We start from the raw sequence: 20055 nt of genomic DNA, 5'->3' as shown, positions 1-20055 counted from the left end.
TTGTATATTACGAATACACAATGTTAACATATATGTAATTGATTACCTTGTTCTGTATTCACAAGTTCCTTTCAAATAGTGTAGTCACACAATATTAACAAACTAGGATTTGATGACCCTGTATTGTATTCTATAGTTGTTATGTGTTGACTTAAAAACAAGATTTATATTCTAGAAATTTACAATTTCAATGCTAAAATACACAATTTATATGTCGTTTAAGACCAGGAACCCTAGACCATGGTATAACAACTCAAAACCATTTCCACCTGTTCAACATTCTCATTAAAAGTTGACAAACATGAAATAAAGCCCACAATTATCTAACAATAATTAACAAACATGAAACAACCAATCACATTTCTGTCATGTGTACACTAATGGTAGGGTTGGTCCCTCCACAGAGGTGGTGAAGAGGACCATTACAGATTACAGGGAGCTAAAAATCCTACAAGTATAAACAAATCAGAATACAAACTCAATACACAAGACAACAAACAATCTATTTGCAACTAAATCCAAGTGTTTTCACTTCTTGCCAGGCATGCTGAAGGAAGTAACCTTCATAGGGGTTGCCACAACCAATGGAGCATCTGGGGAGTTGCTGATCGCGAATTTATCGTGCATGAACCGACTCTCAACGATGGATTCTTCCTTCAACACTATCTTGTAACAATAGCAACTCTTGAGCCCTTGCTGGTTCTTATAGCAGTCATGGGCGCTATCTTTCACCCGCTGGAAATTCCATACCACGCTAAATTTACCCACTGTTGCAACCAAATGGCGCTCTTGTTTTCCACTTTCAGTTACCTGAAATGTAATACGCAAGATTTATCAGGTCTGTCGAGCTATAAGATTCACTCTTATCTAAAGGAGAAACTTCATTTGATACCATTTTTGGACCAGTATATAGATAGCTAAATAATCCAATAGATAACTATTCCCAAAAAGGTAAAAGATTAATTGCAACTTTTGAAAAGAAACTTATCCAAAAAAAAAAAAAACTTACTAAAATCCTATACATATCAAGTAGGCTCAGTTTTTAAACTAATTAACTGCAATAATCAAGAGTGTTAAGCCAAAGATGAGTAGCTTACCCAAGAGAAGTGTCCACCATGGAACTTGTTATCTTGTCCAGCCATATGTGCATCCACAGGAGTCAGCTTCAATAATCTTGGGGCCGGGATTTTATTCCCCATCCGACCAGAAAATCCGGTTTTTGTTTTTCCATCCTTATCAGTGAACAAAGTACATATTAGGATCAAATATGTATCTGTTGTTCCCAGAATCCACTTACCATCATAGGTAACATCTACATGAGTAATAGGTGAACCAAGCCCAGGGAAAGCAGTCTTTGCCTGTCTCATTGAAGTCTTAGAATACAAACGAATCTTTCCATCGAATGACCCGACAACAATGGATCCATCCCCTGTAGATGCAAAACATTGAAAATTTGTTCCCCGAGAAAATTGGTGTCCCTGTGTCCAATGCAACACGGGTGAACTCGTATTAGCTAGTGTTTGCACCATTCCTTTCTTATCACGCGTATCCCATTGGCAAAGCCTACAGTCATCCAGTCCTAAGAAGGTTGATTCAGAAGGATCCAACTGGGATCCCTTTGTATCATTTGTAATATCCCTCATTGTTATCTCAGTCCCATCCTTCTCAAATTTCCACTCACTAACAATCTTCCCAGTCTCAATGTCTAATTGATGGAGGCCTGTAGAATGAGGCTTCCCTTGGTTTAAAGGACTCATTAACATCATATTCGTCTCGCCTCGCATCAAAAGTGCCTTCTTGGGTGTCACACTATCCCTCCCAGTCCTACCTCTATCTTCAAACTTCACATATACACCTTTTCCATGGATTCCATGGCTGAAATTCTTCACAACTTGAACCCCTGACTCATCCACAAGAAAGCTATTGTCCAAAGCCCCCAAGGCCAAGCTCTGTATCCCCCCACCAGCTGAGGCCTCCTCAAACTCTTCCAATAAGTCTTGATTATCCCTTACTGGGATTACTGGAGTTTTCCCAGGAGTCTCCCAAACCCCTTCATCAGCATCCTCCCACATCATATCATCTGCTTCCTCTGGCTTCAACCACCCAATAAAATCTTTTCCATAAATCTTAATTTTGTTCTCCTCAGTTGCCTTTATCCCATACACATTTTCAAACAAACAGTTCTGGAACTTGGTGATGAAATTCCGGTACTCCTCATCTGCTAAAAATTTCAGCGCCCACACTCCATTATCCACGAAATCAACCCTCCTTTGCTCTCCAAACATCTTCAGCTGCATACTGGTGGAAACTCTAGTGGAAATCTTCTTCCCCACCTTCAAAACCCAAAATCCCTCCTCTTCCTCCTCCTCTTCATTGCAGCCAAGTTTCGAACTTTTCACGAATTCGTAGCGGGTGAGCTTTTCACTAACAACCCATTTAGCTTTAGGCGTGTTACCGCCGACGTGTAAGTATAGTTTGACGGCGTTTTTGCTAGTGCTAGACCGTTCGGCTGAAGGGTATTTTAGCTTCAAAGCTTCCAACTTTGCATCAACCTCGTCTAGGGTTTTACGACTGACCTGTGGAGGAGTCCTCGCCGGTGCTGGACCCCCCGCCGCGTCTCCATACTGCTCGTCGCTTCCGCTCTCCTCCTCCTCCTCCTCATCGTAGTCCGATTCGTCAGAGAGTTCGAGACCTTCGCGACTGTGTGAAGCTCCCATTCTCGTTTCCTTCCGAGCAGGAGAAAATCAAGTCCAGTAGATGAGAGATTTCAGTGCCAGCAAAATCAAGAATCAGAGAAAGGAAATTTGGGGCCGATTGATCGTGGGAATTTGGAAATGGTGATTCTTGTCTTCTGGAACACGGTTAGTTAATAGTTATATCCGCCAGGCGCCAGGTGACACGTAATTTATCCGGTTGCCAGTTGGCGTAGATCTAACGCCAACACGTAAAGCTTCGTGGCTAAGTAAAGCCGGAGCGCCTTTTCTTTTTCTACCCACCCTTAAAAAAACAAAAAAAAAAAAAAAAAAACACATTCATTGACTCAAATCCAAAAACAGAACGTTACAAAGAAAATGAGAGGGTTAAAGTGTCACTCAGAGCAATCAGGCCTAGAAACAAGATACCTAGCTATGATATGAGTAACATCATCACTTTACAAAAATTAAAAATATTTGTAAAAACTCGCTCAATATGTTTTTAATGTCTCTAAGAATTAAATGCAATGAAGATTCCCACCCGTTACTTAGTTACTTGCTTTTTAGGAATTGCAACTTGTCAAAACCCCAAAATTATTAGGCAGATTTGTTCTTAGAATTGCAACATTTGAAGTTCTAGTGCGGGCTTATAAATTGGACTTTAGACAAAAATTATTCCTAAAGTTGCAAGTGATGGACTGTTAGCAATGCAATATTCTTAATGTTCATTCTTGATATAGTAATGCATTGTTAAATGATAAAAGGATTATTTTTTATATTTATTATGGATTTATAAGATTAGATTTATACAATAATTACTTGCAAAAATAAATTTATGTAATTGTTAGTTTTATTAATGTTATTCTAACAGAAATTTAAAACAATTATGTGTTAAGGCTAATGAAAAAACACAACATATTTGCTTCAAGAGACTTTTTTTTAGTAAAGGTGAATAAAAAGATGTTAAATATCCCCTTGAGGTTGTGTCCATGGAGAAGATGTACAAGGTTAGAGTTGAAGACAGATAGGTTGGAGAACACTCATCAATAGGAATGTTACCTCAATAGCTATATAGGGTGTGTTACTGTGTTTGGTTGACAGGTTTAACTATTAAGAATGAGTATCAAAGTCACTGTTATTGTTTGATTGACAGGTTTTGAGAACACTGCTATGAATTTTGATTACCTCTTAATTGAAAAACTTATTCCCTAATAAAATAATAGTTTCATTATATTATTCTTCCTCGTACATAATCAAACAACAATATTAATAATCACTCTCATTCCACCCTACTACCAAACATGCAAAATATTTTCACCAAAATCCATTACTATTACCAAGTATTTGATACACATTTCAATTTTGATTTTCATGTGCGAACCAAACACATCCATAGTTTTATAAGATAGGGTGTTGAATTGTATATTGAATATATATCAAAAGAGAGAGGGAAAAGAAATAAAAAATGGAAGCAATAGTCTCTGCCTCTGATCTCTGGCCGGAGCAAACTTTTGATTCACTTTTATTCAATTTTTATTTAGACAACAAATTACTCCGTATTTCTTTAAACGATGCATTGTCGATTTGTCGGATGTATGGCTTGGCTTGACCGACATTGGGAGCTTTCTAATCCATTGGTGGGACATGGGAGTCTAAATTGGAAAATGTTGACCCACTAAAGTCAAAGGGTTGAAAGCTGCTGGGAGAATTATATTATGCATCATCCTAATCCTGAAGTGGGGAGGATGATAAGATGATATAATTTTCCATGTCTTTTTTTTTTTTTTTTTTGCTTTTTAAATTATAAATTGATAAATGAATTGTAAACTTGTATAATGGCAATTTATATCATGTAGTAGAGTCTATATATCAATATGGATGATGAATTGGATAAAGTAAGAGAATGGTGATGAGTGTGAAGAAGTGTATTCCGTGTGGGTTATTTCTAGGCTTTTATTGTCACCAAAGTGAATCTCATCAGGCTCTCCATAATCTATAAACAATTGAAGCACCGATGGAGTAGAGGTAGCATTGTGAGACGCACCACTATAAAAAATTCAAGGTTGTTGAGTTGGGGTAGTGGTTGCCATAGTTGTGTTTATGGCTGATTTTGCATTGAGACGGGTGGTAGTAGAGACATTATTGTTTTTCAAAAAACGTGCTAATAAACTTTCGACAATTCCGTGTCTCATGATCTATGAGATGATAAAAGCTAAGTTGTACACATTAGTATTTCAGCCTAGATGCGGTTGAGATTGATTCGGCCACCCTTAGTGAAGTGATGAATTTTCATTATTGTTCTGACGAGTTGCACCATCTCAAGTGTGGTTATTATTGTTGAGCCATTAATGTGCAATCCAACTATCAGCTTAGGCTTTTAGTTGAGATGGAGCACATGCTTCAATTTGGTATCAGAGCCACCCATAAGCGATTACGGTCCACGTGTTGCTTGGAACCCACCCCATACATGAGGAGGCCTATTGAGCCGCAATCCAACTATCAGTTTAGACTTTTAGTTGAGATGAAACATATGCTCCAATTATTATTTGTTGATCGTCCAAATTAAAATTTTCTATTTTGTCTTTGCCTAAAATTTGCTTTAACAAAAAGTGTCTATTGGACAAAATTATTTTCATGTTGTAACCTTTCAAACTCCAATAGAAAGAATAAAACTAACTAATATTATTCCTTTTAAAAAGGTCAATAGGGATGAAAGTTGGATAAATTATGGTCGGAAACCCTTTCCCCTACCCCACTTGTATCTTGTTTCCCCGGACCCCGGCAACCAATTCTCCCCACCCGACAATGGCCTCATCATCTGTATCTTCATTCTTATAATTTCCGAACAAAAATTATGAAACTATTACAGAAAAGAGAATTGAACACATTATCCAAACAATTGAATTTCCTAATGATCGCCTCTGAGAGTTTAAGGTAGTTGAAGAATGTAATCGGAAGAGACGTCGTTGAAATCCATCAGCATCATCATCCATTCTTGAAACTCCTCGTCACCGTTCCGCAGTTCCATTTTTGCCGGCGCCGACCAATTTGTCTTGAGATCACTGTTTTCTTGTACATGTTGCCGCGGCTGCTGGGAGATAGAGGAGGATGATGAAGTGCTTTTATCGTGTTTTTGTCGTGTTTTTAAGGTTGTCGTTGACACGGTAGTAGTGTTGGTGTAATCGGCAAATGAGAAATTGAGCTTGGCTCGGGGACCTCTGAACTCAATGGCGGCTCTGTCGTAAGCCCTCGCCGCCTCCTCCGCCGTCTTGAAGGTTCCCAGCCAAACTCGCACCGCCTTCCTCGGGTCTCGAATCTCCGCCGCCCATTTACCCCACGGTCTCTGCCTCACTCCCCTGTAATAATTCTTCTTCTTCCTCTTCATCACCACCGCGTTGCTTTTCTTCTTCGCCATTTGACGGGCGTCCGGCGCGGCAAAGAAGTTGCACCCCAAACACCCCTCGTATTTGCAGAACTGACACGTGTACTGGAAAGGTAGTGAAGAGAAACGGGGGTGGGAATCAAAATTCGCATCCGGCGGGGCATCTCCGCCGTTCATGACGTTCTGCAAAGCAGAAACCATGATGGAGAATTCTTGGTGGGCGGCGGTGAGCGGTGATGAGCGGTTGGTGGCGGTGGAAAATGGTTCCGGTGGGAGAATCTGGGTTGACCAGTGCATGGTGAAATAGAAAGCTTTGCTTAAAATAGAAAATTTGAAGTGTGATGTTGGGAGAAGAGAGGGTGTCTTATTTATAGGAGCAGACGAAAGTGGCAGCTCATGGTCAAGTACGCTTGTTTTACACGGATTTTTTGGCTTCAGAAACTGATACCTACCATTTAGTTTCGTCGCACGTGGGTATTTCACTTTTAGTATTTAATGTTGCTGCTGAGCTGTGGGGCTGGTTGGTTGACAACGTGGCTAAACTGTGGGTTGATTTTTTGTTTTTTGCTTTTTTAGGTGATACAATTCTTGATGGCACAAGCATAAAACATACTCCGTAAATGAATAAGGTTTACAATTGTCTTCGTCTCTGGCTGGGTCTCTTTGTTTCCTAGTCGGAGACGAAGGTATCTTCTTCATCTCCGGTCATAAAGACAAAGGTTCCTTAATTTTTATGGTCGGAGATAAAGAAGGTAAATATATATCTGTAAAAATAAATATGACTCTGAAATGTTAACTTATATAGTGGTTCAATGATGATGTAATTTATTTACTCTGATCTAGTTACTATTCTCTTATACTCTAGGAGGTATATATTTACTGGTAATTCTATCCACTCAATAAATTACAAGTGAGACCAAATAAATTCAGTCAACCTTTTTTTTTTTTTGAATAAACATAGTCAACCTTTAGTTTGCTTAGGATTTCATAAAACTTCTCAAAGCTTGCTATTCAATCTCTTTCTACATCCAACAAGAGGTCTACATACACAAACTTCCATCCGAGGTTTGAATATCTTCCAACTAATTAAGACTTGTGAAATTTTTGATCTTCTTCGAAGCTATTAAAGTCTCTTTAGTGTCTAGATATTAGCGAATGAAATGCTTGAAATTTTCTCTTATATATGTATCTTGTGCATTCCTTTTGAGCGTTCTTCATATTTATAAATTGATTTCAAATTTTTTCATTGGATGAAAATTAAACAAATTTGAATCACCAACTTGCCAATAAAATGTTTCGTCAAGATTTGACAATTGTAGACTTTGTCCAACGGTTGTGTGCAACTTGTCCTAAAATATGACTTTTACAACTCAATATAATTTTCACTACTGAAAATTATAAAATTTTCGACCACCTGAAAGTGATCTTAAATCAAGTCGAAAGTCATGTTCTGACCACTTTTGGTATCCGAAAAAACCTTTGTTACTATTTCCGACCACTTTTTACTTTCAACTTGATTTAAGATCGCTTTTAGGTGATCGAAAATTCAATAATTTCCTATTAGAATAGAGATTGTTTGTCTTTTAAGTCAAGTCTTCTACTGCTTATTAGGTCATATATATATGCTAATAAACATTGCTACTTATAAAAAATCTTGATATTTGAAAGTTTTACTACTAGATATATACTTGTTTTGCTCGCAACTCTTGCTTGTTGTTGGTAATGTCTTATTGCTTGAGAACTTCTATTGCTCCAAAAACCTTACTACTAGTGAAGCGCTTTAATTTGCTACTTTGTGAAAATTTTACTGGGTCGAAGTCTTACTACGTTGATACTAGGGGTGTTCATTCGGTTAACCGAACTGAATTTACCGAATTTTTTTTTACCTTAACCGTTAACCGAAATTTGCTCTACCGTTAACCGAATTTTGGGAAAACCTTTAACCATTCTCCGAACCGAAATATTTCGGTTAAAAAATGGTTAACCGAATTATGTTGGTTCTGTCGGTTAACCGAAATTTGCACACCCCTAGTTGATACAATCAGTTACGTCACTTCTCAAATCTTGTTGTGTCTAGACTTTCACTTCATGAAAATTCTTATTGTTCTCAAGGTTTTATTATCTTCAAATTTGTGTTGGTACTCATCTCTTAATCTCTTATTAGGTACTTATCTCTTAATCTCTTATTACTACTGATGACAAAGATCCTCAAGGTTTTGGTGTGTTGAGTAACTTTTGCTACTATACATGCTTTATTGCTTGATGATGTTAGCATTTATGTCATCTATGAACTTGTACTATGATAAACTCCTATTTCTCCAGCAACTAATTAATTAAAGACAATATATTATCCTCATTCATTACTTGAATGTGATTAGTACAATAGTTTAACTTTAATTTACAAAAAATTTCTCAACCACAATCTAAAAATGTGCTCGGAAACTAATTAAAGAAACAAAATAGCTTAGGTTACATTGTTTATAGTTTATTGGATCAATCTAAAAGATCAATAAACATTTTTTAAAAAAAATCAAACTTAAAAACTTGTAATTATCAAGTGAACATGGATTCAAAAACAAGTGGCTAGCTAGGCTAAGTTTAAGTTTACGGTAGTTGAAGAATGTAATCGGAAGAGACGTCATTGAAATCCATCAACATCTTCATCCATTCTTGAAACTCCTGGTCTCCGTTACCTACTTCCATTTTCGCCGGCACCGACCAATTTGTCCCATTTTCACTGTTTTCTTGTACTACTTGCGGCGGCTGTTGGGAGATAGTGGATGATGAAGAAGGATTTGTAACGTCTTGCTGACGTGTACTTGAAGTCGTCACTGCCATGGTAGTAGAAGTAGTAGTATTGGTGTAATCGGCAAATGAGAAATTGAGCTTGGCTCTGGGACCTCTGAACTCAATGGCGGCTCTGTCGTAAGCCCTCGCCGCCTCCTCCGCCGTCTTAAAGGTTCCCAGCCAAACTCGCACCGCCTTCCTCGGGTCTCGAATCTCCGCCGCCCATTTACCCCACGGCCTCTGCCTCACTCCCCTGTAATTCTTCTTCTTCCTCTTCATCACCACGGCGTTGCTTTTCTTCTTCTTCGCCATTTGACGGGCGTCTTCCGGCGCCGCCGCAAAGAAGTTGCACCCCAAACACCCCTCGTATTTGCAGAACTGACACTTCTGCCCTAGCAGCGGCGGCGGCGGCGGCTCTGCAAATCCTTCGCAAGAAGTCTGGTGCGTGCTGGTTGACGTGGCGGCGGCTGCGGCATCTCCGCCGTTGATGACATTCTGCAGAGCGGAGACCATGATGGAGAACTCTTGCTGGGCGGCGGTGAGCGGCGGATGCGGTGATGGGCGGTTGGTGGCGGCGGTGGAGAATGGTTCCGGTTGGAGAATCTGGGTTGACCACTGCATGTTGAAATACAAAGATTCGCCTGAAATAGAAACTTTGATCTTTGGAGAGAGATATGATTTGTGAAAATGGCAAAGAGAGGTCAAAGAAGGTCTCTTATTTATACGTGGACGGGAAATGCTGCGCGGGAGAAAGTGCCAGCTCATGCCTCATGGTCATGGTCATGTACGCTTATTTTACACGGATTTTTTTTCGCTTCAGAAACTGAAGCCTTAGTTTTGTCGCACGTGGGAATTCCATTTTTATTGTTGTTGCTGCTGCGGGGCCGGTGGCCGACGTGGCTACTATGTGGGGCTTGCTTTTTTATTTGCATGTGATGTATTTTTTTTTTTTTTTTGGTACTACTGACTCTGTTACAATCATGATTGAAAAAAGTGGCTGGCGTTCCTTATGCGCTCGAAGGATGCCTATTGTCTAAGCGGGGATTAATCCGTGTCTAAGTGTCTGTGTATTTTTTATTTTTTAAAAATATGTTTAATGTTTTTTAATTTTTTAAGACGTGATAATTATAAAGTATTTAATACTTTAATAGTTAATACTAAAATATTAAATATTAATATAAAAAATATTTAGAGTTGGAAAAAATTTAAGGTTATTTTGTTCAAGATCGTGTTGTTTTGAGTGAAATAACTCATTTAAAAAAAATGAATAATAGTTAATCGACCGACTCAGTGCCTAGGCGGCCTAGTCGATGCCTAGGAGGCCTAGGCAGTCGGCCAGTGCCTAGCGCCTAGGGTCGATTAATCAGTGCCTAGGCGGTATTTTTGCAACACTAGTTACAGTACAATATCTATTCATACAGTAATTTAGTGTCACTAGACCATAAGGTTATTGACAAATCAATTTTTCACTTAATTTTTATACTTTTAATTATGATTAATTGAAAAGTTTCTTTTTAAAATAAAACAAATAAAATTGATCTCTAAAGCTAATGTCAATTTACTAGCGTATTAAAAATAGAGTAAAAAATATATAAAAAATCATTATTATATAGCCTTATAGCTCACATTTTGATTAAGAATCTCGCATTCATTGTCTAACACTTTAACCCATTCAATTTTGAGTAAAAATTTCAAGTATCAATTTTTCAGTCAGTATATTACTATCAGATAGACATAGACATATATCTACTTATTGTCGATAATTCATTTCATAAGTAATAAATTAACTATATTTATTCACTTTGTATTATATGCGGAGTATTAATTTTGATAACATTTGTATTTATATTTATATTTTAATTATATGTATTTTAATAGAAAATTAATTTAATTTCTTTCTCATTATTTTCCTTTTAATCGAAGGAAAATAATACCATTTTTTCCATCAATATTGGAATGTGCATTTTAAAATCGTGCTGGTTAGATCATGAAAAAGAAGTAGCCTCTAATCTTATCTGTTGTAGCTACGCAACAATAACCCTCGTGTACGGCAAACATCTCGAAGACATTCGACCCAGCCAAAGTATAATTGTAGAGTTGACTTGGTCACACTATTGTCCAATTGCTACGTCAAACTAACACCACACTTTCTTCCGTCAAACTCAGTTATCAACGTCTCATTATCCTTTGCATCCCTTCCTCATTTTTGTCCTTCATTTTTTTTATTGAATTATTGATTGGTTGCTTTTATTTAATTTATCTATTTATTTTTAAAAAAAAAAGGTATCATTTGCCAAATAGTTTCTAGCTCAATAGCATTTCTGAAAGGTTCGAACCCTAATGGAGATATTGATTCTTTGTGCTTCAATAGGTTGAGAAAATATGTAAAGACTGATATTACATTGTATCTAAATATAAAATTTCACAATACAATTCTTTTATAAAAAGTAAAAATTAAGAATATTTTAGTCATTAAATAAGTTGGGAAATAAAGAAAAACAAATATATATAATAAAAACTTCCCTCTATTTCTTATCGGTTTACGTTTGAAAGTAAATATATATTTTGAGTTAATACCCAAAATCGTCCTCGACTATAGTGGTTTTTCTCAATTTCATCCTAAACGACTTTGGTGACCTAATATCGTCCCAGACTTTTGTGTTTCGCTCAATTTAATCCTCCATTTGTTATTCCGTCAAATTGGTGTTAAATAAAGGGACAATTCAGTAATGTCAATATTGATCTCTCTTTACTTTCAACTTGTGAAGTGCAGAATTCCTCTTTCTTGTACGAATTACACTCAGAATTACTCCCGGACCTGCAAATCAAATTTTATATTCGCAGTTTTAGGAGTAATTCTGGGAGTAATTCGTTAAAAAAAAAAAAAAAAAAAAAAAAAAAAAAAAAAAAAAGAGATTTCGCAGTTCACAAGTCTATGAGTAAAGAGATGCCAATATTAAAATTACTGAATTGTCTATTCATTTAACACCAAATGGACATAATAACAAATGCGGAACTAAATTGAGCAAAAACACAAAAGTCTGGGACTAAATTGAGCAAAACACAAAAGTCTGGGACGATATTAGGTCACCAAAGTCGTTTAGGACGAAATTGAGAGAAGCCACTATAGTCGAGGACGATTTTGGGTATTAACTCTATATATTTTTAATACCAAATTAAAAAATATATTCTATTTCAATTAACATCAAATTAAAAGAAATATCCTATATCAATTGACGGTGACGGCTAAATGCATCATTTGAACTGAAATAAATTCGATACTCCGTATAAGATTTAAGAAAGCACGGCTCCACCAATCTTGTTGCATAGGTCATGGTTGACGCTAGCAGCTTTACAGAAGCCACAAATTAGTAAGCACTCCAATCACGAGGAAATGTTTTGTTTTATTTATTAATTAATTAATTATATTATGCTCCATTCTATCTACTCTACAACTGTATTCTTTTAGCTGTTTCTATACCTGTTACAGACACTAACGACACACGGAACAACGTGTAGCATTAAAATGTCATCTCATCTATGTCTAACTGAAAGGAAAACTAGAAAAAAGATCAGATGGAGAGCCAAACTTACAACAACACAATCTAAAACCAATCTTCCAAGGCAGCTACAATGCAGGGTAAGGACTAAGGAGTCAGAATATCTTTCCAACTAGTCTTCATCCTCTGAATCTGCATATATTAGTTAGAAAATATATCGGTTATAGTTGGATTTTCACAAAAGAGGTGATAATGAATAATTTTGTTGGTCTTTTACGAATTTAAGCTTACCAGATCGTATATCTTCCCCAACTTGTCCTCTATTTTTCAATTGTCTACTGATCATTGAGCATATGAGAATCCACCAATAGATGTGGAACACAAGGAGGCTCAACAACATAGTATTGAAGACGTAGTATAATAACATATGACTTGGCTCTGGGAGCCTCAACACCTCGATCAGATAATAACTGGAAAGGAAACCATAAGGTGAAGTGCAAACTTGATGGGTAGGCGGGGAATGTTAAGAACTACTAATTATATCACAAGTTACCTTGAAGATCTTATGACCCAAAATGGGAAAATAATTAGCCGGAGAACAAGCCATGAAATTGCAAATAGCCCAAAGAATAAGCTGGCACCAAACTCTTTCTCAGAGTATTTGAACACTTTAGCAGCTTCCATAAAGACATCACTAGCATCATGTAGTGCAAGAATAATCGATCCAATTCGAAAGAACCTGTGAAAATGGAAGCTTCATTTGTCATCCTACCATGCATCAACTCTTAGATATTTTTCTTCATGACTAGAAAGATTTAACTAAATAAATTGATTGATAGTGCACTTTGCCTTTAAGAATATATTGGCCATGTACAGGACCTCTGGGTTTCACTTAAGTCCAACATATCAGCCATAGGCAGTGGTTAATAAAAAAATCTGGTTCTAGTTCAATCAGAGTCAATAAAGTAAATGATTCGGTTACCACTTGACCTTATACAATTAAATGATCTAGAGATCATGTTCCCTTCACTCTATCAAAGTTTCTTCACATTTGATGAACTAGTCAAGCAATAGGCGGTCTCAGTTTTGCTGTTTTTTAGCAGGTGATGCTTTCGCTTCTTGGTAATAGTTTACTCAGAGATGGTTAACCAATCTGAGTTCTTCTATACGTTACTTCAGAAGAGGTTTGTGATAAGCATCAAGCCATAAAAGATTTCACAACCATTTAGACAAACAGTACATTATAGAAGTGAATCGAGTAAGGAGTCAACTTAAACAAAATCATAGAAACAGCTAGGGAGATGTTCATCATTCTTCATTTAACATAAAGCAGGCAGCACTAACATAAATCAGCAGAAAACATGAACTCAAGCAAAATGTGATAAATAACACCTGAAACAGATGCCTGGAATAATTGTTCAATGAAATAATCACTAGTGACAGAAAAATCCAGACCTCAGACGGTAGGCTTTATTTGAACCTTAAATACCAACACAGACCACACACTGTTTTACCATAAGCAATTCCTACTAAAAACAAAAGAGGCTAAAAGACTTGTTGGGATAGTAGAAAATTACCTTGTAATGTATGAGTATGAAATCAATATGACAGTGATTACGTGATGAGACATCATTACAGCAAAATCTTTTCGTCGAGTTTCCCAGACGAGAAGGGCAGCAATGCTATAGATATAGAATCCACATTGACACATGTATACAAGTGCTATGGCAAGCCTGAGATGTAAAAAGCAGCAACTCAGAAACCAACAAAGTCATCAATATGTGAACATGTCGACAAAAGGGTCTCTTGCAGGCATATATAGGACATAAAAATGTTAAAACATTCTATCAAGAAAATTATGCATGCATTGAAAAATCTCTCTCCACAGGGCAGCTCCAGTCCTAATTGGGCAATAAGAGATTATATTACATTAGATTTTTATCATCTACTCATCCAGAAGAAAGATACGTAAGATTTGCTGAGTGAAATCAAAATACAAGTGAATGCAAAAGGTAATACTCACGGTAGCTCATGATTTGGCCAGCCTCTGAAATACTGCCTAGTATCTAGGAACCATGGCTCATCATAGATGGCTCTTAGGACACAAAACTCAACAGTGGCATAGTATGTAAATTTCCACATGGATTCAGATAATTTCACAACTTTTGCTCTTGTAGCCTCATTCATCCTTTGATTGGTAACTCCATTTCTCAGCAGCCAAGTAGAAAGTCTCTGGTAAAGATGTCAACAACTGTAAGAGCAGAGAATACAGATACATCTGAAAAGTGAAACTGATTGAGATAAAGTGAATTGTGATTTAAAGCAGATATCAACATACTTTGAATATTTTTAGTTGTACGTTAGATCTTCACTTCTGCCAAACAGACCATACTCATGCACACAATATATAGAAACCTCAACAGGAAGGCTAGAATTGTACTCGTTGATTCATTGATAAATGACAATTATTGATTCATTGAACAGTTAAGAAAATCCTACCAAGCACTCCATACTTAACAACAGCTTTTAATTGCAATGTGAACTGGTTAATTAGATTTTCATTTGTTTGCAACCTCAGCTCTCAGAGTACATGAGTATGATGTCTTAAAAGTTACAACTAGGTTATTTAAATGAACAATGCCTTCGTTCGGGTAAATATAACTCCAATTTACAAGCATCCGGAAGGTTAAGGATGAAGTTTGCTATGTTGAGTATGATTATACAAATAATGAGTATAGTTTTTATTTGTACAGGGATGGTGATCTTGCAACATATATGCACAATTATGATGAACATTGATAGAACATAAAAGTTGAGGTTCCTATCTTTTCCTCATAAATATTAAGTAAACAACAAATTAATAAATGCACGAAACCACCACTCATCAAGAGAGCAACAGTTTATTACATATATTTTTCTTCCTTAAGCACTGCTAGTGAGGCAACAAATAGAATACAGAGAATTTTCCTTCCTTCCTTCCAAACACAGCGTAAATGGATTTAAGTAATTAAACGACATACGCAGAGAAATAAGCTTACACGGAAGATGAATCTGTCAAGGAGGAACCTGGCGGCAAAGCAAACGAACGCGAAAAGAATCGCAATGATGAGATGTAACAAAATGGGAGCATCATTGTAAGCCAAAATCGATCCCATCACAGGATTCGGAACTCAATTATCCGTTAACACAGCAATCAACTTATCAATCCGCATATACGCATCGATCCCCCCCCAAAAAGAAATCCGCTCGCGGTATAATATGATTTGCCCTGATTCTCCGCGAAACTAGTTCGGAATGGCGGTGGGGGGTTGAAAGAGAAAGAGAGGGAGACAGAAGAAGAAGAAGGGTGGAAAAAGTGGAGGTGCAGATGCTGTGTGTGAATGGCGCGGGGGGTTGGGTGCTCAACGCCGATAGTTTTGGGAAATTAGGCATTAACCTGCTCAATAAAAAATACACGTGGCTGACGCAACGACCTCAATTGGAAATTATACACCCCCAACGTGACGCCGGCAAACTATAGTATCATTCCCGCCAGCTTGGATTTTAAAGTTTTATTCCCCTAACACGAGGTTTGGTTAAGATGAATGGATTAGGAAGAAAAAGAATTACAATTTGATGAAAAAAGAGTAAGGTAAATAAAATATGAATTCAAATTATATTTTTTGAACCTCAGTTGAGGTAATAGTATATATATGTAGGGTATCCTCCTTCCTTATAATAAAAAAAAATTATATTCTTTGATAGAAATGAATAGAATTATTGAGAAAGGAAAGAGAAGAAGTGGTATAAATATTAAAATGTCATTATGTATAATAATAATAATAATAACAATAATAATAATAATAACCTAGGAGAGTAGTGTCATTGCATCCCTTTTCTCATTTCCCACACTCATTATATTGAATTTCAACAACAAAAAAAAATTAATTGCAATTTCCTTCAATCAAGCACTGTAATTTCGAATGTCAAAAAATTATGTTGTAAATGAATTGTAACTACATCCAATCAAACAACCCATAAAAGGTGACAAACTCTATTTGGGAGAGCTTTTTATTTATTTATTTATTTATTTTAGAGCTTATAGCTTATTTTAAATTACAAATAAGTTATACTTCTGTTTGGTAAAATATTTTGAGTTTAAAATAATACGGAGTAGCTTATTTTGAAACGCTTCTCAAAGTAGCGTTTCAAAATAAGCTATATGCTTTTAACATTTTCATCCTTTGTTATTTTTATTAATTTACAAAAAATAACACCATTTACCATTCTTTAATCAAAACCCTAATTTTTTTTTTTTTTTTTTACAAACTCTTATTCTCTCAGTTTTTTACAGAACATATTCATCAATGTGAGAGATAAACGATACTCATCACCCTTGTGATGTAATCATTCAAGGTAATCAATCTTTTTTTATTTATTTAATCAGAGTAATATATATATATATATATATATCACCGTTTAAATTTGAATTTATAAATTTATACAAATGTCCTTTTATGTATTTGTACACTTATCCTCTTATTCAATAACTAAATTTATCAAACACTTAATTTCAATCATTTAACTTATTAACTACTAGCTTTTCAAATTTAGCTACTAACTTTTTCAGATTTCAACTCGCTTTTTAGCTACGCGAACAATCTCAAAACAGCCCATAATTAATTTGGAACCACAATACTCCTTCGTTTTTCAAGTATATTTCAACCATGTCTTTGTTTAGTTAATTTTTAAAAATAAAAATTGAATAAATTCTAAAATATTTAACAAATTTAATAATGAATAAAACATGCATGTTATCCAAAACTCCGAATAGGTAAATTCATTTAGGGTCGGTGCCGTTTGGAAATCCGAAAAATGACTTCTGAAAAATGTTTTCCGAGTTTCCAGTGTTTGACAAGAGGGGGAAAAATGAGGTCAATGGAAAATAATGTCTTAATCAAAGGAAAATATGTATGTTTTCTGGAAAAATGCATTCCCTTTTTTTTTTTTGAGAAGTCATTTTTTAAGAGATGTACATGCAAAATTTTTCGGACCTAATTTTTTGCGGGCTTTTGCGAGTCGACCCACCGAACTCGCGGGTTAGGGTTCATGCAACCATAGACTGTCCCATGCAAGCCGATCCGTGAGTTTTTTTTTTTTTTTTTTTTTTTTTTTTTTTTTTTTTTTAATTCAAAGTTCAAAAAAATAAGTAAAGCTCAAAGTCTACAAATAATATTAATTTTTTTATTTAAAAATTAAAAAAATTTATTTTTTAATATATATATATATATATATATATATATATATATATATATATATATATATCAATGGAATATTATAAAATGATTTTATCAAAAGTATCAAAAAATTAAAATTTTGAAATATTCAATTCTTTTCATTTTTCTACTCATTTTTTAAAAAATGAACCAAACACAAACACAACAGTTTTCCGTGTTGTAGCCAAACACCAGAAAGAAAAATGTTTTCTGAAAAATGACCAATTTTCCAGAAGTCATTTTTCTACTTTCCAAACGGAGCCTTAGTCTCGCCTCTTGACAAACCACTATATCTCTTAGCTAATTCATTCGTATTATATGGTGGGATAGATTGATTCGTTTGGATCTAATCCATTTTGGTAACTCTAGTCTCACTTTATGATTCAAATGTATTATTATGATAACAAATTAAAAGTTAGTTTGAATAGTGATCATATATAGTTATATGATGTGATTTTATAAAAATAAAATAAAATAAGTTTTTTGTTGGCTTGTTTTATTTTAAAACTCCATCACCCTGCCATCATGATATGTGACTTGTTAAAGTGTCCATGTATACAAAATTCTTTAATTAAACTTTACATAGGACATGTTAGGTGTACACAAATATTATAAGGTAGTTTGTCAATTATATAGTCTCTATATAGAGTAATATTATAAATATGTTCATCTTTTATTCTCTATTGATTGATATGAATAACAAGCAAGGTCGAGCTTAGCGCTTGGCTTCTATAAGCTAAGGCCACGCTCGGTGCTCGGGCTCAAGTGTCCAAGGTTAAGCTCGATGCTAGGCCTCGGCTGGTCAGGGTCTGGCCACGAGATATGGTAGAACTTGTGGACTTGGTCAAGGGGGCCCTAACCGTCCATCATTTTTCTCAAGGTAATTACAAGACTAAATTTAGTACACACAATTAACAATCCTACACAAGTCTTTAATACAAAACATTATTTTTTCATACTCAACACTTTGATTTTATTATATATTCCTTTAATTACTGATTTAATTAATCATAAACTTTCAATTTCTAATTATGATTCTTTAGTTAGTTTAAGTAAGGGCAAAGTTAAGATTAAGATTGTTTAAAAATTTGAAAGTTAAAACACCATGATGATTAACTTGGAAATTGAAGGATACGAGTAACTAATTTTGATAGTTTAAGTACCATTGAGACTTAAGAAGAGAAGAGTTGTGGTCCTTGTGGAGAACGAGCAGTGAAGCAGTGTGAAAGAAAAATGTTGCTCAGGTGTAAAAACTCCTTAAGTAACATGAAAACCATAAAATCAACCCGAATAATACTGTTATTGAAATGTGGGCCGATTCTACACCAATAAACCGGAACAAATCTTCAAAATTCCGAATAATCTCAATATCTGGCAGGATCAGGAGTCGCAAAAAGCTAAATTTGGAAGCGGTTTATCCCCGTCAGGTCTGTAATAATGTCCAGCATACGGTGCTTTCTTTATGGCTTAGTTTTTCTGTATGTATATGCGCCTGTATACGTCTGTGATCTTTTTTGCGTATATACTTCTGTTTCAATGTTTAATCGCTTATTTGGCTTGTCTACTATGATTGTATTTGGTGTTTGTCGTTTTGATCCAAATTTTTTTGGATTTTGAGTGGTAGTCCTTCTGAAGTCCATAACAACTGTGTTTCTTAGATATTCAGGCTGATGTATGACTTATTCATGACTGTTTCACCTTGAATTTGGGCCATAACTGAAGATTGGGCCGTATTTGCCTGTTGGTTTTGTCTATTCGTCCAATTTCTTTACAAATTAGAAATGAAAATTTTTCCCAGTATCTCATTCATCAATATGTTGGAGTGAGCAGTTTACTAACAAGGGGATTAGCTGTTGTATTGAAGATGTGTATAAACATGATATAAAATATATATTTATCAAGGAGGATAGGCTGATAACCTTGTTTTGCTTCAACCATCTTTTGAATCTGTTTATTATTTATTTATTTATTTTGGGGAGTGGGATGTCAATTCTAAGCAAATTTTAAAATTTTCAGATACTCTAGAAGTGCAACATTTGTGTCAAGATCCTAGTGATGCCTATCTGAATGATAAAATACACTCATGACTAGTTCATAGCCTCAGCTATTGAAATGGGGGAAGGACCACTTTCCTATAGTGATTGAAAACTATTAGCACTTTAATCCATCTGGCTGAAATGCTAGTATATTCTGTCAAGACAATGAGTGAAATAACAATGCAAGAGCAGTAACTATCATATAGTTATGCAGTGAAAGAGTCCTTGGCTGAACCATTTGTCCATTTTCCCAAACATGGATTGTTTTTGTGAATTGTGATATTATTGAGTCCTTCTTGAATGTTCGAAGTCTTACTCACCACATAGGACATAGGGTCCTTGAAAAGGTTTGACAGGGAAACTTGACTTATTCTAGCTACATGTGCTCTTATAAGAGGATAG

General features: G+C 35.5%; 4 protein-coding genes across 4 annotated transcripts; all 4 read right to left on the bottom strand.

The window, feature by feature from the left end:
- Positions 1–302: 302 nt before the first annotated feature.
- LOC109161892 (protein CYPRO4) lies at positions 303–2975 on the bottom strand. Its single transcript, XM_019310458.1, has 2 exons — positions 1098–2975; positions 303–810 (listed from the first exon to the last, which is right to left on the bottom strand). The coding sequence occupies exons 1-2, from the start codon at positions 2715–2717 to the stop codon at positions 529–531; spliced, it is 1902 nt and encodes a 633-aa protein (XP_019166003.1). The 5' UTR covers positions 2718–2975; the 3' UTR covers positions 303–528.
- A 2529-nt stretch (positions 2976–5504) lies between these two features.
- On the bottom strand, positions 5505–6427 carry LOC109161896 (ethylene-responsive transcription factor ERF109-like). The gene has a single exon (XM_019310461.1). It carries the CDS (start codon positions 6370–6372, stop codon positions 5623–5625), a length of 750 nt encoding a protein of 249 aa, XP_019166006.1. The 5' UTR covers positions 6373–6427; the 3' UTR covers positions 5505–5622.
- A 2022-nt stretch (positions 6428–8449) lies between these two features.
- Positions 8450–9566, bottom strand: LOC109161894 (ethylene-responsive transcription factor ERF109-like). The gene has a single exon (XM_019310459.1). It carries the CDS (start codon positions 9481–9483, stop codon positions 8680–8682), a length of 804 nt encoding a protein of 267 aa, XP_019166004.1. The 5' UTR covers positions 9484–9566; the 3' UTR covers positions 8450–8679.
- Positions 9567–12263: 2697 nt separating this feature from the next.
- LOC109161895 (LAG1 longevity assurance homolog 2) lies at positions 12264–15784 on the bottom strand. Its single transcript, XM_019310460.1, has 6 exons — positions 15401–15784; positions 14386–14594; positions 13940–14095; positions 12916–13101; positions 12654–12832; positions 12264–12554 (listed from the first exon to the last, which is right to left on the bottom strand). Exons 1-6 carry the CDS (start codon positions 15515–15517, stop codon positions 12535–12537), a joined length of 867 nt encoding a protein of 288 aa, XP_019166005.1. The 5' UTR covers positions 15518–15784; the 3' UTR covers positions 12264–12534.
- Positions 15785–20055: the final 4271 nt, after the last annotated feature.

The sequence above is a fragment of the Ipomoea nil genome, unplaced genomic scaffold (assembly GCF_001879475.1).
Source record: "Ipomoea nil cultivar Tokyo-kokei standard unplaced genomic scaffold, Asagao_1.1 scaffold2926, whole genome shotgun sequence".
Taxonomy (NCBI): domain Eukaryota; kingdom Viridiplantae; phylum Streptophyta; class Magnoliopsida; order Solanales; family Convolvulaceae; genus Ipomoea; species Ipomoea nil.
This window is presented reverse-complemented; position numbering and strand designations above follow the sequence as displayed.

What these genes read in the sequence shown, in the direction of transcription:
- LOC109161892 (XM_019310458.1), bottom strand. Translation starts at nt 2,717, where the DNA reads ATGGGAGCTTCACACAGTCGCGAAGGTCTCGAACTCTCTGACGAATCG. An exon ending in ATGGTGGACACTTCTCTTGG is followed by an intron (nt 811 to 1,097) that starts GTAAGCTACTCA and finishes ATTACATTTCAG; the next exon opens with GTAACTGAAAGTGGAAAACA.
- LOC109161896 (XM_019310461.1), bottom strand. Translation starts at nt 6,372, where the DNA reads ATGCACTGGTCAACCCAGATTCTCCCACCGGAACCATTTTCCACCGCC.
- LOC109161894 (XM_019310459.1), bottom strand. Translation starts at nt 9,483, where the DNA reads ATGCAGTGGTCAACCCAGATTCTCCAACCGGAACCATTCTCCACCGCC.
- LOC109161895 (XM_019310460.1), bottom strand. Translation starts at nt 15,517, where the DNA reads ATGGGATCGATTTTGGCTTACAATGATGCTCCCATTTTGTTACATCTC. An exon ending in TTGACAGATTCATCTTCCGT is followed by an intron (nt 14,595 to 15,400) that starts GTAAGCTTATTT and finishes CATCTTTACCAG; the next exon opens with AGACTTTCTACTTGGCTGCT. An exon ending in TGGCCAAATCATGAGCTACC is followed by an intron (nt 14,096 to 14,385) that starts GTGAGTATTACC and finishes TTTACATCTCAG; the next exon opens with GCTTGCCATAGCACTTGTAT.